Raw genomic sequence first — 15,038 nt, 5'->3', positions numbered from 1 at the left:
AGGAACAGGAGCAGAAAATGTTGGGAGGTCCCTTGGTATCAGTCTAAATCTGATGATACACAGCAAACCTTAGTGTAACATCAAGATTTGCGTATCTATGATCAGTTACACTGCTTAGCTAAAACTAACAACTGCATAATAGTATGTAAATCACATCATCATAACACACACTGACTTAAAAAAAAAACCTCACACAAAGTAAACTGCATTAAGAGTGGATTATGTGCTTATTAACGCTGACACAAAATTTATTAACACTTAGGAATGAAATCAAAGGTACAACAACTGACGCCACAGCTTTAATTGAGAGGTGCGATGCTCATTTTCACCTTCCTCTTAGAAAAGGTGCTCCACAACAGGGTGAGTTGAAGTGGTGCCTGGGAGGTGATTACTACTATAAATGGTATCTAAACAGGAAATGGATTGGGGAATAAAAAAAAGGGGGATTTTGTTATCAACTGTATTCACAACTCATTTTTTTCTGTTCAGTTGGCTTTATTAGAAACCATCTGAACCATAGAGAAATGTGACGAACAGCAAAAGGGAGGGGAGAGGCTGATGCTTTCACACCAACACTCAAGCTGTCTGTCACATGATGATATCTGAGAATGCAAATTTGCATTACACTTCTCAAACCTGACAAGTGAATCTGGGGTGTAAAAGCTTTCAGCGTCTAGTGTTCAGTCTACATCAGTGTGCGCCGATTAACTGTTACTGAGGCATAAAGGGCTGCTCCTGAGCATGAAAGTTGTGACTGCTTGAAGACTCTGTGGGTACAGTCTGGACATCCTGGGCCTGTCTGTACTAATGTGGAGGGTTGAAGGTGGGAAAGAAATCTGCTATTCTTAGATGTTTAAAGAAGAAAACTGAGTGAATAGTTACTACATTCCCAAAGCCCTGACTGTTAAAACCATCCTATGTTACATTTGTGCGTGTGTGTATATGTATATTGTAATATTTAATGGATGGGAGCAGTAATGTGATCACCTAAAGTTTGGTTTGTGTGCACCATAGGCAGAGGAGAATTCTTGCTATGCAGATCCACACCGCTCTCTAAAGAGGATAACTGGCTTTGCAGCACTATCAGCCCATCCAGATGGTACACAGGGCAGCTCTGACAGTCCAGAACAAGCTCTCCAGCTGCTCTGCCACCCCCAAATCTCTCTGACCTAAATCTGCTTCTCCCAAGCAAAGAAGAGAGCTGAAGAGTGGACAACTTCAAATTTCTTATTTTAAACAGTGAAATTAATTCTGTCTCTGACCGAGCATGAATCCAAAACTGACACCGAGAAATGGGTGGTCCTGATGTCATGCTGTATTTAATAATATGACTTATGACTGAGTTACTTATTGTGAATTTTATTTTGAGTTCAGTGTGCAGCTCCTCTGCAGCAGTTTAAAGTTAGGTGCTTTACTACAGGGCATCGCTGAGACATCTGCTGAGCAAGGAGAAAATATTACTCAGTCACTTGGTAAAAGCCAAACAGAAACAGTCATTACATTAATCTTCCAATATTTACTGACGAAACACCTGAGTCAACCCAGATCCATGAAACTGTGAAGTTAGCATAAGCAGTTAAATCAAATATCTCCAGAGCAGTAGGAAGGTGTGACTGAAAGACAAATAATAACTGTGTCCATGATTAACCCCGTCCTGCGTGTACTGTTCACACACTGACTGTGGATCACTTGGATTTCATACGGCTGTATTCTGATCTTTGACTGAGATATCTACATATGTCATTCGCCGTTAAACATGAAGCTGTGTTATCTTTGGTTTTGCAATGAGAGTTCTGATGACACTGCAGGTTTCATGCAGTTCATAAAAATTCAGCACTAGGAACGTGGAGGGCTTCATAGATGTATTTTTCTTTATCTTATTCAAACATCTGACTGACTTCCACAATCAAACACCTATGCTGTCCTCTGAATGAAAAGACATGTAATAAATAAACAAATATATATAAAATATATATGATGATAAGTTGTTAGTCTGAAGGCACTAAGCAAATCTACGGCCTGAGAGGAGCGTCATTACAATTTTTTTTTTTTTTTAATTTTTCCAAAAGGGAAATTGTTTGCATGAATTTTATAAAGACACAAATGAGATTTGACATCATATTAACCCAAGTCAAACTCTAAAGTTCAGTTCTATTGTGGATGAATCCTAATTACATTTTTAAATGGACCTGGCTTCTGGTGTAAGACTACTAAATTTGTGCTCAAAGGACAGCATGCTAATTTGAGTTCATTTGAGATAATTGTAGACGCAAATTATAATATGCCAAGGCTCTCAAAAATACTACAAATGACCCAGTCAAGGAGAAGGCAGAGCAAACGTGTCAAGATATATTAGAAGCCTCCATCTTACCAGCAGTGCCATCTGACAAACACGTGCCTGGCATGGAGCCCAGAGGAGAAGGAAAGACAACAGATGCCATCCAAAGCACACCAGCCCTCCTCTATGAGCCTGACGAGGATACATCAGAAAAGCAAGTGCAGCCCAAGAGAACAAACCTTAAACCTGCTCTACCTACTTAGCCATGATTTCACCAAAGCTCTACACATATAGACACAAGCACACAAGGCAGGAAGGTATATTTTGGTATATTCTGTCACCTGCCTCTTCGCCCACAGAGCCAAAAGAAGGTTTCTGAGAGCATTATTAAGAGGGACTACAAGGGAACTTCAAAGCTGTATTTGAGCGCAGTTTGGTGGGAGGGGATTGTGTAAATTAAACCTTATGTTGATGGTAATTCACTGCATACAGTTCAAAAGGTAAAAACATACTTGGTTGTTATACTTTTTCTACATCACTTACAAGCTTAGTCTATTTGTCAACAGTAAACAGACAAGACAGCAATCCAAGAGATGCATGAGAGTGGAGAAAAATCCACTGAGAGAGATATGATACACTGCCTTGATTGGTTTTCTACATGCTTAATGAAGTGGCTCTGCATACGCTCTAAATGCTGTGGTCTTGCAAAGAAAACAGCATAATGGGGCGCCAGCTTCAGCACCTCCACAAGAAAAGTTTTCAAGTGTGAAACTGAAATGTCATTTTGACTGCAAAACATCATTTAAACACTCACCCCCAATGAAATTGGAGTACTTTCAAATTGGAAATAGAGAGAAACAAAATAGCCTCATTCAGCTGCCGCGTTCCTGTGCAAATTAAGAGAAGTGGCAATGTGCAATTACCAGCCCTATAGCCAGTTCAATAGGCACAATTGCATAGTTCTGGCTGTCACTTCTCAACAGAAACTACATGTGCAAGTCCACATCTGCAAAGACAGGAGAGATGAAGCAAAGAACGTTTTTTTTTTAAAAGGGCCTGTGGGCTCACATAAGGCAGTTTATACACAGTGGGGGATAAAAACTCTATTGATGTGTTGTGACAGTGGCATCTGGACTAGTATTGATCAGTTATTGACTGCAGCCCCTTTACCACCTTTATTTTCCTTATTCAGCTATTCAAAGCACTGGTCATAATTGAACGCACACAGGAAAAAAAATACACACTTAAAAGAAATATGTTCTCAATAGACAAACCAAGTGTCATTACTAATGCAGACATTAATTATCAAGCTGTTACAGACATACTGCGCATATCTACAAGAGTGTGTGACTCGTATGAAAACGAAAGAATTGCATCTGATGCAGTGACAGCAACTGCAGTCACCACTGGATCGTCAGTGGTTCGCATCGAGAAACTCTCTCAAGACAGATGGAGATACAGTAAGCCCACTGTACTGCAAATAAAGTGCTTTCTCAGTGGATGGTTGGAAGCACACACACAGTGCCTCCTGCTGGGTAGCAGCTGAAACCCCTCTCTGGGGTGCCAGCCTCACAGAACAGAGAAACACAAAGTTACCCAGGGACAAGCATGCCTTTCACATTATGATTCATATATCTTTTCTGTGAACCAAGAAGGAAATATAATGTAGCTACAGCAGGCACTGTCCTACATATCTCTCACTCTGTCTCACTCAGTCATGTCCTCTTCCTCTCCAACGTCACCAACACCACCACCGCCACCACCACCCCACCCCCCCCCCCCGCCCAGCGTACAATCAGAGCTTTTACACCTCGCTGTGGGTGCATTCACTGCTCACCTCTCAGGCACGAGGTTTTTCAACAGGAGACCGAAGCTCAACAAATGGCGCGTGAAATAAAATAGTGACACACGCCCCAATGAAACCTAATAAGACATCACATTACAGAGATGAGAAACTATATCATTACCATGGCAACTGTGAGGCGCACAGCCAGAGGGCTGGCTGGGTGACAAGAAAAAGAAAGGGTGGAGGAGAACAGGGTGGAGAAAGGCAAGCAGAATGAGGAGATTTGTTAAGAAATATGTATGAATGAAGGACTGAATAGAACTGGCAGAAAGGATATTGACAGAGTGTGAGTGATAGGTGTGTAAAAGACAGCATTAAAAGCAAGTCTCTTCTATCCACTCTGGCACATGATAAGGCTCCAACTGACTATTTCTCCTTGTCACTGTCAATGTTACCCACTAATTAATGCTGAGCATAATTCAACTGTAAACTACTGCCATTCTCAAGCAAGCTCCTGATGAGTGGCAGGATTAATTGGTGTACTAAGCTCAGATGACCCCTCCTCACTGGACCACAAGCTTTGGAGTTTATGTCTGACCAAATGTCAAAGTGAGAGAGAAAAGCAAGGAATCCTTTACAATCTTATCTGTGCTTTAGTAATTGGACCGTGTTCATGAGGCGTCGAAACATTAAAAACCCTATCTGTGCTCCAACATTTGCTCCATTCATTATCTTCTTTAAATGCATCAAGAATAGTCTTTAAATGAGAGCGCTGAGCAGGATTCTGGTGTGCTGAAACTGCAGTAATGTAGTATAATTTTGTGCACGCTGCCCGTGAAGAAATGCCGACTGAGCGTCTATGAAATCCCAGCCTTTCAGTGGCAGCTGCGAGCAGTCTGGGGGAGCGAGGGGGCTGCAGTGTGCACGGGGTAATTTCTGAGCATCTGGATCAGCAGGCAGCCCTACGGCGCCTATGAGCCACCAGATCAGAGTGGCAATGCCAGCACAGATACCACCACCTCTTTTTATTTGTAAACCAGCTAGTAAAGAAACGGGAGACTGCATAAGCTTGTCAAACCATTCACAAGCTGAACAATAAGTGGGATAGGAGAGGGAGGTGAAAGTTGGTGCAAAATGAGAGTGAGACAGAGAATGAAACTGGCTGTATGTGCATGCAGTTACAGGAAGCCAGAAACAATAGCACGTTTATGATAGATGAGGTGCTGAGAGTGTATCTGGAGTACAGTATACTGAAACTAGCAGAGAAGTTTGAATATTTCATCAATGCAATATATTCTAATGTGACTAATCAAAATTCTGCAGTACTAGAGAATGTGCAGAGCAAAGAGGCCAAAGTATTACATCACTGGCCCATCAAAATCACACACTACATAATAAAAAAAAAAAAAAAATCAGAAGCACAGTTATTATTTAATTCATTGATATTTTAAATAATTAAGCAGACTTTCTGCTGCTACATCACTCTAGGGCACCGGCACATGACACTCCAGCCTCAATGAAAGATACGCAAAGCGTCAGCATTTAAGGCTTTTAACATGACAGACGCGGGAATGGAGAGGCTGACAGGCGTGTGAGGCTCCATGGTGCATTGCATTACCCCACGTCAACAGTCTCTCAGGCCAGAACAAATATGAGGCACATGCAAATGAAGGACCTGAGGTAGGCAGCACGCTGTTTGGTGCAAAAGAGTTTAATATGTATGCAAAAGAATAAAGGAAAATGTTTATTGCATGGATAATGAATTTTAGATGAGGTCACAAATGCATTACTGAGAAATGCATTATTGGGAGAGTAAAAATACTCAATTAAGACTATGAATAACACAAATGTAGGGAGTGAGAAAATGCCATTCCATATTCTTTTTATAAGAGTTTTTTGACTCTAGGCTGATCTCAGCGTACATTAAAAATGTCATAATGAGTTTTGGCAATTCTATGGATGAGCTAACATGTTACTGAGTTAGAGTAAATACTGAATGTGATGCAGAAGTCCCCTGATTATATACCACAGTTTATAGGATCACTGCAGAGAGAGCCAGGTAAAAAGGGCCACACTGCACTGCATTCACACTGAGATAAAACATACATAGCATGATCGTCCCTCCACATACTGTATGTTATTGCTGAAACAATTCTTATGTTGCATCATCAATTGAGCAAAACTCTCCGTGGTGATATCAGCCAGAGCAAATTATTTTCTTACTGTACAGTTTTTTCAGTGACTCTAAATTACACTCCGTGTTTGCATCAGCTTTTTGATCATCCTTCTCAGCATGCTGCCATCTCCTCGTGCATAATTCTCCTTACAGCAGAGGGCAGAGGCTTAGGATGAATAACAAGATGCTATTGTAAAAAACTCTGGTAACCTCCTGTCAAAAATTCTGGTAAGCATCTTCAAAGTAATTAAGACTTGTGTTTTAGAAGGTTGTTTTTTTGTTTTTTTTGTAATTGAGAGAAACTCAGCACGTACAAAAATAAGAATTATTAGACTGGGGAAAATCATCACCATTTAAGACTTTACTTCATTTAAATGAATGTTATGAGCACGGGCCACAAGTTTATGCCCAGTCCAACTCTGATTCTATAAGTAAGTTTAGATGTATGTCTTAGAGCTCAGTCACAGCAGCAATTTCTCGCAGCAATGTAACAGAACACATTGAGCGTATTTGTGTGAGTCTAACAACCATGTTGAATCCTTCCTACTTGAACAACTGCAAAGCGGATTATTTTTGAGTCATCTGACAGCTTCATTGCTTATATCCATATTAACGTGCTAACAGTCCTCTTTCCTGCCTTTTAGAGCACATGGCTACATTTCTTGGCTACATTACGGCCACCTCTAGATCAGTGGAATAATGGGAATCATTGGCAAGAATCACCTGTGTGCTTGTTTTTGTGCAAGAGCAAATAAAATGGCGACCCATACATAACACTATGCACAGTGGTGCTTCTACTGCTCACAAACTCCATAAGGTAGCTTTACTCTGAAGTCTGGTGTGTGCGTGCATCTGTTCAGGTGCCAGCTAACAGCCCTAAGCGCACTCAAAAGTAGTTTAAAATAAGATGCAACCCACTACAGAGACTCTACATCAGTGAGAATAGCAAGAACCAAGTGTGCATACTGCAGATGAGACCTCCAAGTTCACACACATACACAAACACGAACACGAACACACACACACACACACACACACACACACACACACACACACACACACACACACACACACACACACACACACACAGAGTAAGGGAGCAGCCCTGCTGCTGAGAGCTTTAAGTAAGGCAATCAAGATGGGTCTCCTGAAAAAAGGTCCTGCATTCCATCAATAATTCATAGGCTTGGTTATTTACTTTTGCTGGGTTGGTAACACCAGTTCATCGTTCTACGAAAATCGCTCAGGCTGCATTTAAAAAAAAAAAAGGGAAATAAGGAACAGGAAGAAAAAGGCACAGAGACAGTGCAAGATGAATAAGACAGTGGGCATTTCCAAGACAAAATGCTGTATTTAATCACTCTAGAGAATCACTGAAGCACTGATTCTTCTAAGTAGACTCCAGCGCCTGTTCCCACCCTGGGGGCAATGGCTCGCTTTGTGATGGCATGCTATTTTCTGATATATGTACTATGAAATTATGAGGTCCATATGCCATAATACGAGCCATGATGCTGCTGCTCAGGAGATGTATTACCCATCTCTCCCCACAGTGCAGAGGCATAAGAGCAATGTGACATGGACAGAAGCTACAAGAGTTACTGAAGACCCAGGTACAGTAGGAGAGCAACACACGCTGGCACTCAGTGTTTAAACAACACTGAGGCTCATGATCTGACTGGGAGAACACAATGTCTTCATGCATGACCACACACTCATTGAGCTTAGTGTATCAGTAATGTGTATATGTACCTGCTTTTATTAGTACTTTACATGCAGGTAAGAGGGGGACTGAATATTATACTGCATTATTGAGTCACTGGGCTCTATTAACATGTTGGCAATAGGCTGGTTGATTCCTGCCAGGATCTATTAGGAACAAGGCAATTTTTCATTGGCCTGGATCAATGGGTGAAACGACAGCCAAGGACACATTTATGATGTACATTTGGTAAATTTAAAATTTTAGATTTTGTCTTACAGTTTGGTATCAATTTTATTTATCAGTTTTTTCATTTTGAAAAAGCCTCAACTTGGTATATGACTAATGAAGTTACTGTAAATCAAACACAAATCTAGCAGCCATGACTTCTGTGTCCACTATCAATGGCCTTTAGGCTACTGTAGACAATGTATGTCAATGATATGTCAAATTAAATGAAATTAGCCTAGATGTCTTTAAACCTACAAAAGCTGAGCACCAATGTTAACATGAATTCACTGAAGGTAAATGCTGGAACTGGTCTTCAGTGAGGCAACAATGTTAAAGCTCTTACTTTACCAAGCAGTTGTTGTTTCAATATTCTGTGGTTACGACTTTTGTTGTTACTGTAGCGGCTGAAAGAATAGGATCACAGAGAAAAACCAAATGGAATTTCTACAAGGTGGTTTGTCTAACTATACACATGATTTTGGAAGACCATCACATTGGCTGCTGCCACTTACCATTAGGAGAAGTCAGTTGAGGTGATGTGGGCACTTAGCAACACTGCCTGCTGGCTGCCTGGTGTTCCAGTCTGGCTGACTGTGGACAAGACCCCATAGATCGAGGACACACATATTTTTGAGCACAGTTTGGTGGGAGGGGAGAAGAGCCAAGACTGACTGGTAATACTTTAACTCCCTTTAACAGAAAGACTGAGGCTACTGTCACACAGCAACTTGAAATCTCAACTCCACAGCCTGTTTTCCACCAACAACCTGCAGTCACAAGACATACCTCATTGACTGCCATCCAAATTAATACATATGAACAGAGGGAACTAATCAGATATGGCTCTGCTAAGATGAGGTACGTTCAGTCATTACACCCGTGAGTGGCTACCAAAATCACTTAACAACAGAATTTATACACAATAACGAAATGACTGACCGAAGATAGAGCGAACAGGTTGCATTCACACTAATGCATTGTACGTGCCTATGACCTAATGTGCCTTAACTACCATTCCTCAACTGTGAGGAACTTCATTATAACTGGAAACAATTAGTAGGGCAACGTATGTAATGGGTTCTCAGCTTCCAACAGCAGTCAATAGCCTGGAAATGGAAACTCTGCTCTAATCACTAATGAGAAAATTGTGGAGGGGCAAGAGGGAGGGAGTGGAGTCACTGGGGAGTGGGGATAAGATGAAAAAGCAGCTAGACACCAGTACAGTGAGCAATAGTATAAGGGTAGTATAATGTTAGACTATGAAATACGGACTCTCGCTTTCATCATCACAACGTAGATCCAAATAATAATCTGATTCACTGCTTATCAAAAAGGTAATCATCTGACTAAATACTCTTCATCTGATCACAGTCTCCCCACTGATGCATTTACTGCTAGCTATAATTGACCCAAGCCTGGGGAAGGGTGTGACAGAAATCACATTGGCAATCAGCGCAATAATGGATTAAGCCTATATCCATAACAGGGGCCAGCTCCTGGCAGAGAAAATAAGCAGCCAAAAACACAAGAGGGAATGCTTCATAAAGCCCGCTCAGCACCTGTGGTAGAGGCTGCAAAAGCTGCAGCTAATACGGGCAGTTCATAGGAATTCCTCTGTGTTTCTGTTTTAATGACAACCTAAACTCTATTTCCCTCCCTCCCATCTCAATAGAAATCAATGTTAAAGAAACACTCAAGTTTCCACCAAGCAATAGCAATTTCTGCCCAGACGGCTACACAGCAAAGAGGTGTTTTATGGTGGTAATGTCATTGCACCAGAGGCTATGATTGGAAATTTAATAAGCAGGCCTGAGAAACAGCCCCATGCTCTTTTGGGCTCCCTATACCTCTTCTTCTTACAACTATAGGGTTTATAAAGCCAGAACCCTCAACAGACATAAATTAAACTCTGCTTGTGGGACACAAGCTGAAGAAACAGCTTCTTTGAAATCAATGCAATCATTAAGTAATTTTATGGGCTCCATACATTTATATCTTTGGGAAATGCTATAAAAATATATGGCAGGGGCCACGTCTGGTTCATTTGCACAGAGCTTGGAGAAATGTGTTATTTGTATTGGTCTGACTCCCCCCTATACCTTCACATCCTGTTTCCCTAGCAATACCGTTGTGAATTATTGATGTTACCACCATGTCTCCCTCCCTCCCCCAGTCCCTTACACACCAGCCCTCTGCAAGGATCTCCAAGCTTGACTGAGTCTCCTAGGAACACCGAGTGCACACAATCCCAGTGACAATGTCCAATAAAGCAGAGCAGGGGGAGGTGCAAGATGCACCCTGACATTTAAAGGAATTGCTTTCTTACAACAACTCCATGATTTTGAGCCATCTTTATTACCATTTTCACTGCAACGCCTAAAGCAACATGCTGGTTTCTATCACGGTGGAGAAAAAACAGCAACAGCTAAATGAATCACTTGATGTCTGTTGTGGTATTTCAGGCCAGATGGCAAAAAGTCTTAATATTAATATAGCTCGATGCAGTAATGCTCCTTGTGCTGAAATTCAAACAGCAAAATCTAGCTCTGGGTGTCAGTTGTTTGTTAATGTTTCATCCCGAGATCTCTATCTGCAAACAGTGTGTTTAACAGTGTGTGCAAAAGAAAAGGCACAGATGTGTGTGAACTCCCAAGGTCTCTGAATGCATGTTTTATCGCTTTGCCTCAGAGAGACTGTGGAGGGGGGTACTGCCACCCTGAGTGAAAAAACAACAGTATCTGCTGCTTCTTCATGCAGTGCAGAGAAATCTACGACAAAAACATCATACAGCCACATGATTTATGCCACCCATTCAAGTGTAATTAATATGTGCTGCAGCTACAAGTGGATACATGTAGCAATTTTTTCATCTCATTAGTTAAACAAACTCAGTTGTTAATAATCCCAATTATAAGAGAAATCTATCCAAATGGAATTTAATGTCTATATTTTATTCCAATAGTATCATCAGGGATTACTGACACGTCCACTAATCCCACCAGATCAAACAACATAATACAGGTCTGAGCTTTCACATTTACAAAGATTCCCACAGCACTGAGGCATGAAAGACGGGCTGCCTTTACATGTCAAAAGAATTAGATTTGTATCCCGAACCAAATAACTGTGCTTTAGGTGGATGAATGTAAATGTCGATTCAGTTCAGAGTGGTATTAGTAAAAGCACTCTCTGATTTTGAGAGATCATGCCACAGTGTCAGTGTCTTAGTCTTTCAGAATTGAACTGCTAAAACAATAGCAGCATGACTTGATATCTTTAATGATTACATTATATGATTAATGATTTTCAGCCTATACTGTAAGTAGGCCCTGGTATCAGTATTTTACTAGTATTAGTAGTAAACTAATACATTTCTAAAAGTCAAACTTTTTAAATGTTACAAACTTAAGAAGCCAATGAGAAGTCTGCCAACATAAAGCACAACCCAAACTGAACAAATGAATCAACTCAAATTAGAAATCAGCTAATCAAAGTTTAAGTAGAATACAAATTTAAAGGTTCAATACCCAGCTCTACTTACAAGTATCACAGTTTTATATTGCGTGTAAGATAGCAATATATCCTGGTCGATGGTCTGCCCATGGCGACAAGGAAACTTAACCACAGCTATTCAAAGTCTTGACAAACAGCGTAGAATCACTACAGTTTTTCTTGAAAAACAACCCAGATTCATGTATGTAAATGCAATCAGTGTGAGATGAAGAGTCCAAAACAAAACCATCGTCTGTCACTGTTATCATTTATTATTCATACTTCTGTCTTTATGATGCTGTTAGCCAAGTCGGAGAACAAAACATGGCTGTCATGCACACAGAAATAACTAATGTCTGTGCTTAAATATTTGAAGAAGCTGAGACAAATGTTCCCCAGTGTGAAAACCAATAGGCAATATTAAGAAGTCTTCTTAAACAGCAACAAAAAAAAATGAAATGTTCTAATGGATGTGTCTTCCTAATGGTGAGGAGGCTGATTTATGCTGACAACTCTTGTCCGTGGGATATCGGCATCTATTCCCAGTTGGACCTGAGTCTCTATAACCTCATGAGCAATCAGGCACTTAAACCAAATTGCTTAGGTAAATATCCAACAATATATATTGATCACACATAAAAATACATTAAGTAACTAATTAAGTAACAAAATATTCTAACTAAAAAAAAAAAAGTTTCTATAAGAATATTCAGTGGTTTATGTGGTCTAAAAAACCCTGTGGAGCATCGAAATGTTGATATCTGTGGAGTAAATTATCTTCATGATGAACCTTGCTCAGCAGAGTGCAAAACTTAATCCTGTTCTTGAATCTTTGAAGCATTACACACAGCTGCCTGTGTTGTCTGATGTATCAGAAAATGCCTGGAGCACATCGCAGGCAAGACACAGAAGCCAGTTAGCATTAAAACAGGTAACGCACAGAGGGAAAATCAAAAGGCTTTATGTGCTCAGTCCCCCTTGGCTGTCAAGGAAAAACAATACCAGCCTCAGCCTGGAAAGACAAAGTTAATAAATGGAGTTACTGTAAAGTTACAATCAGCAGGAGGGGTTAGTGCTGCAGTGACAGTGCCCAAAAGTGAGACAAAGAGAGGGAGAAGGTAAGATAAAGGAAAAAACCAAGAAGCACAAAAATGTCTGCAGCACATTAATTGTTCATGAGAAGGTGGATACAGGCAAACAAAGCTGTGATGAATGGTCTCATTTGCACGATGAGAAAGGCCCCACCCAGCTTGTCTGCTATCCAGCTCCTGCTCCCTCTTTACTCAGGCTCATGCAAATATGCACCTCCATTAGCTGTGTTAACAGGTAACTGCTCGGAAGTGACCCCCTTCGACCACGCCGCCACAGCAAGGTGATGGATAGTCCACTAAAGCTGATTCAGTGTCACTCAGAGCAGAGGGAGGTGACTTCGTCCCTCTGAAAAACACAGTAAACAATCGAGACCAAATATTCACAATTTATCTTTCACTGACTTTAACTCTCTCACCTTCTCTTGTAGAATTACACACGTAAATACAGTATGAACGCACACACAACCCACATCACCTTATAAGCAAACTAGTGCAAGCATGATTAAATCATGAAACTTTAATGATGACGCTCTTGTCTCTTTCCCTCACATCATACAGCAAATTTCACTGCAGGCCAAATTAGGGCCTAATATTCCAGACTTAGTGGTTCCACACCAGACACGACCACATTAATAAGGAGAAATTAGACAAACACAGAGAGCTGTTTATTAGGTGAGAACATGGCCCCTGAGACCTCACTACTGGAATAATGGGACCAGGACAGTATGCATAATCAAATGGGGAGACAGGCAGACAGAAGGCTTTAAGAGACAAAACATAACATGAAAAAGCATGAAGAAAGACTCAAAATTATGGCCTTTTTTACTTTTATTCTCTGCTATTCACTCCATTGCAAAAAAAGTAATTACAGAGAAAATGAAAGTGGCCAGCTGTGTCAGTGCTGACCACAGCTCTCGGTGGGAGTTCTCTAAAAAGGCAACTAGAGCAGTGAAATACAGCCACATCCCGCTTCCTGCTTCTACCTCTAGCAAATTAGGTAAATATCCAACAATACATATGGATCATACAAAAAAAATCTACAAAGCTCTACCAAACAGAGCAGGTTAATAATATTCAGCTGTTTTGATGTTTTAAAACCTCTGCAGAGCATCATATAATGTTGATATCTGTGGAATCATTTTATAGCTATGGATTAAAAGTGCAAAAAACTGACTGGAACAGAGAACAATGTCAAATGTAGCAGAACACACAGAAAATAAGCTGGACAGGACAGAAACCTGGTCACATATTGTCCAAATAACAGCAAAAATCCAAACGAATCAAAAAGGGTCTGTTTACACTGCTACAGCACCTTCATGTGTATTATTACATAGCACTGCACTTGCTGTGAGTAGGCGCTGCTTTTTGTGGTGGAGCTATAGCCATCTTGTGAGCTGATATCACCAAGGGTCAGACTGACACCTGTGTTGTGAATAATTCATGACCAAGTAAAAGGGCTTTTTTTTTAATAAAAGAGCTGCCAAGGGAACTGCCAGAAGGAATATGCCACAAAAGCTGCAGAGAGGTCCTAATTAGTGCAACCCCCTATATGCCTGTAGCGCCCACAACAACAACAACAACACACACACACACACACACGCACACACACACACGCACACACACGCACACACACACGCACACACACACACACACACCACAGGAAACAGATATGGGACATGTATCACCACCTCCACAAATGAGTGAGGTATAGAATTTACAGCACAAAAAACTGGCGTTCACAGAGTCAGAACCATTAAGCCTTGTGTACTCCAGCTCCACCAAACAATGAAACATGTAGCGCAAAGAAAATGTGGCTTACTGCACATTACTGCAACACCAAGATTCATATACTGTTACAATATAAGGAAAATGACCCCAGTGGTCAACTGTTCCTCCAGTTGTATACCAAGAATAATATTTTCCTGGACCACTAGACCGAACAGATCTACTGAAAGCAATATGACAGCCTGAAATCTTACAGTATCATACATAAATACACACGGCCTGATGACACAGTAAACAGCAACCAAAAGCCAAACAGCATTTCATCACAGCTTTTAAATAAGTGCTATGTTATCTAGATATCATGTCTACCCTCAGGTTGTCGAGTAAACATGGTTTCTCTTAAATTATTGCTATGTTTTCAGTCAAATGAAATGTTATTGATAAATGCTACACTGCATATCACTGGCACAAAACAACAGAACAGTGGTCATCCATTGTACTGGTGTCATATGAGTATCTCTATACAATTTGATGGTTATTTCCATCTTTCTAATAAT

At 40.7% G+C, this 15,038-nt stretch overlaps 1 protein-coding gene across 2 annotated transcripts in view; it reads right to left on the bottom strand.

Moving 5' to 3' along the window:
* Positions 1-15,038, bottom strand: part of LOC113139164 (tetratricopeptide repeat protein 28) — a 150,789-nt gene that overhangs the window by 117,280 nt on the left and 18,471 nt on the right. Inside the window, exon 1 of one of the 2 annotated variants that reach the window (XM_026322185.1) lies at positions 8,686-8,755. The exons of the other annotated variant lie outside the window; for it this stretch is intronic. Within the exon in view, the coding sequence (XP_026177970.1) occupies positions 8,686-8,688 (3 nt within the window). The 5' untranslated portion in view covers positions 8,689-8,755. Of the gene's footprint in view, positions 1-8,685; positions 8,756-15,038 lie in introns of those variants that run through there. 2 annotated transcript variants of the gene reach the window in all.

Source organism: Mastacembelus armatus, chromosome 9, assembly GCF_900324485.2.
Source record: "Mastacembelus armatus chromosome 9, fMasArm1.2, whole genome shotgun sequence".
In the NCBI taxonomy this organism is placed as follows: Eukaryota; Metazoa; Chordata; class Actinopteri; order Synbranchiformes; family Mastacembelidae; genus Mastacembelus; species Mastacembelus armatus.
This window is presented reverse-complemented; position numbering and strand designations above follow the sequence as displayed.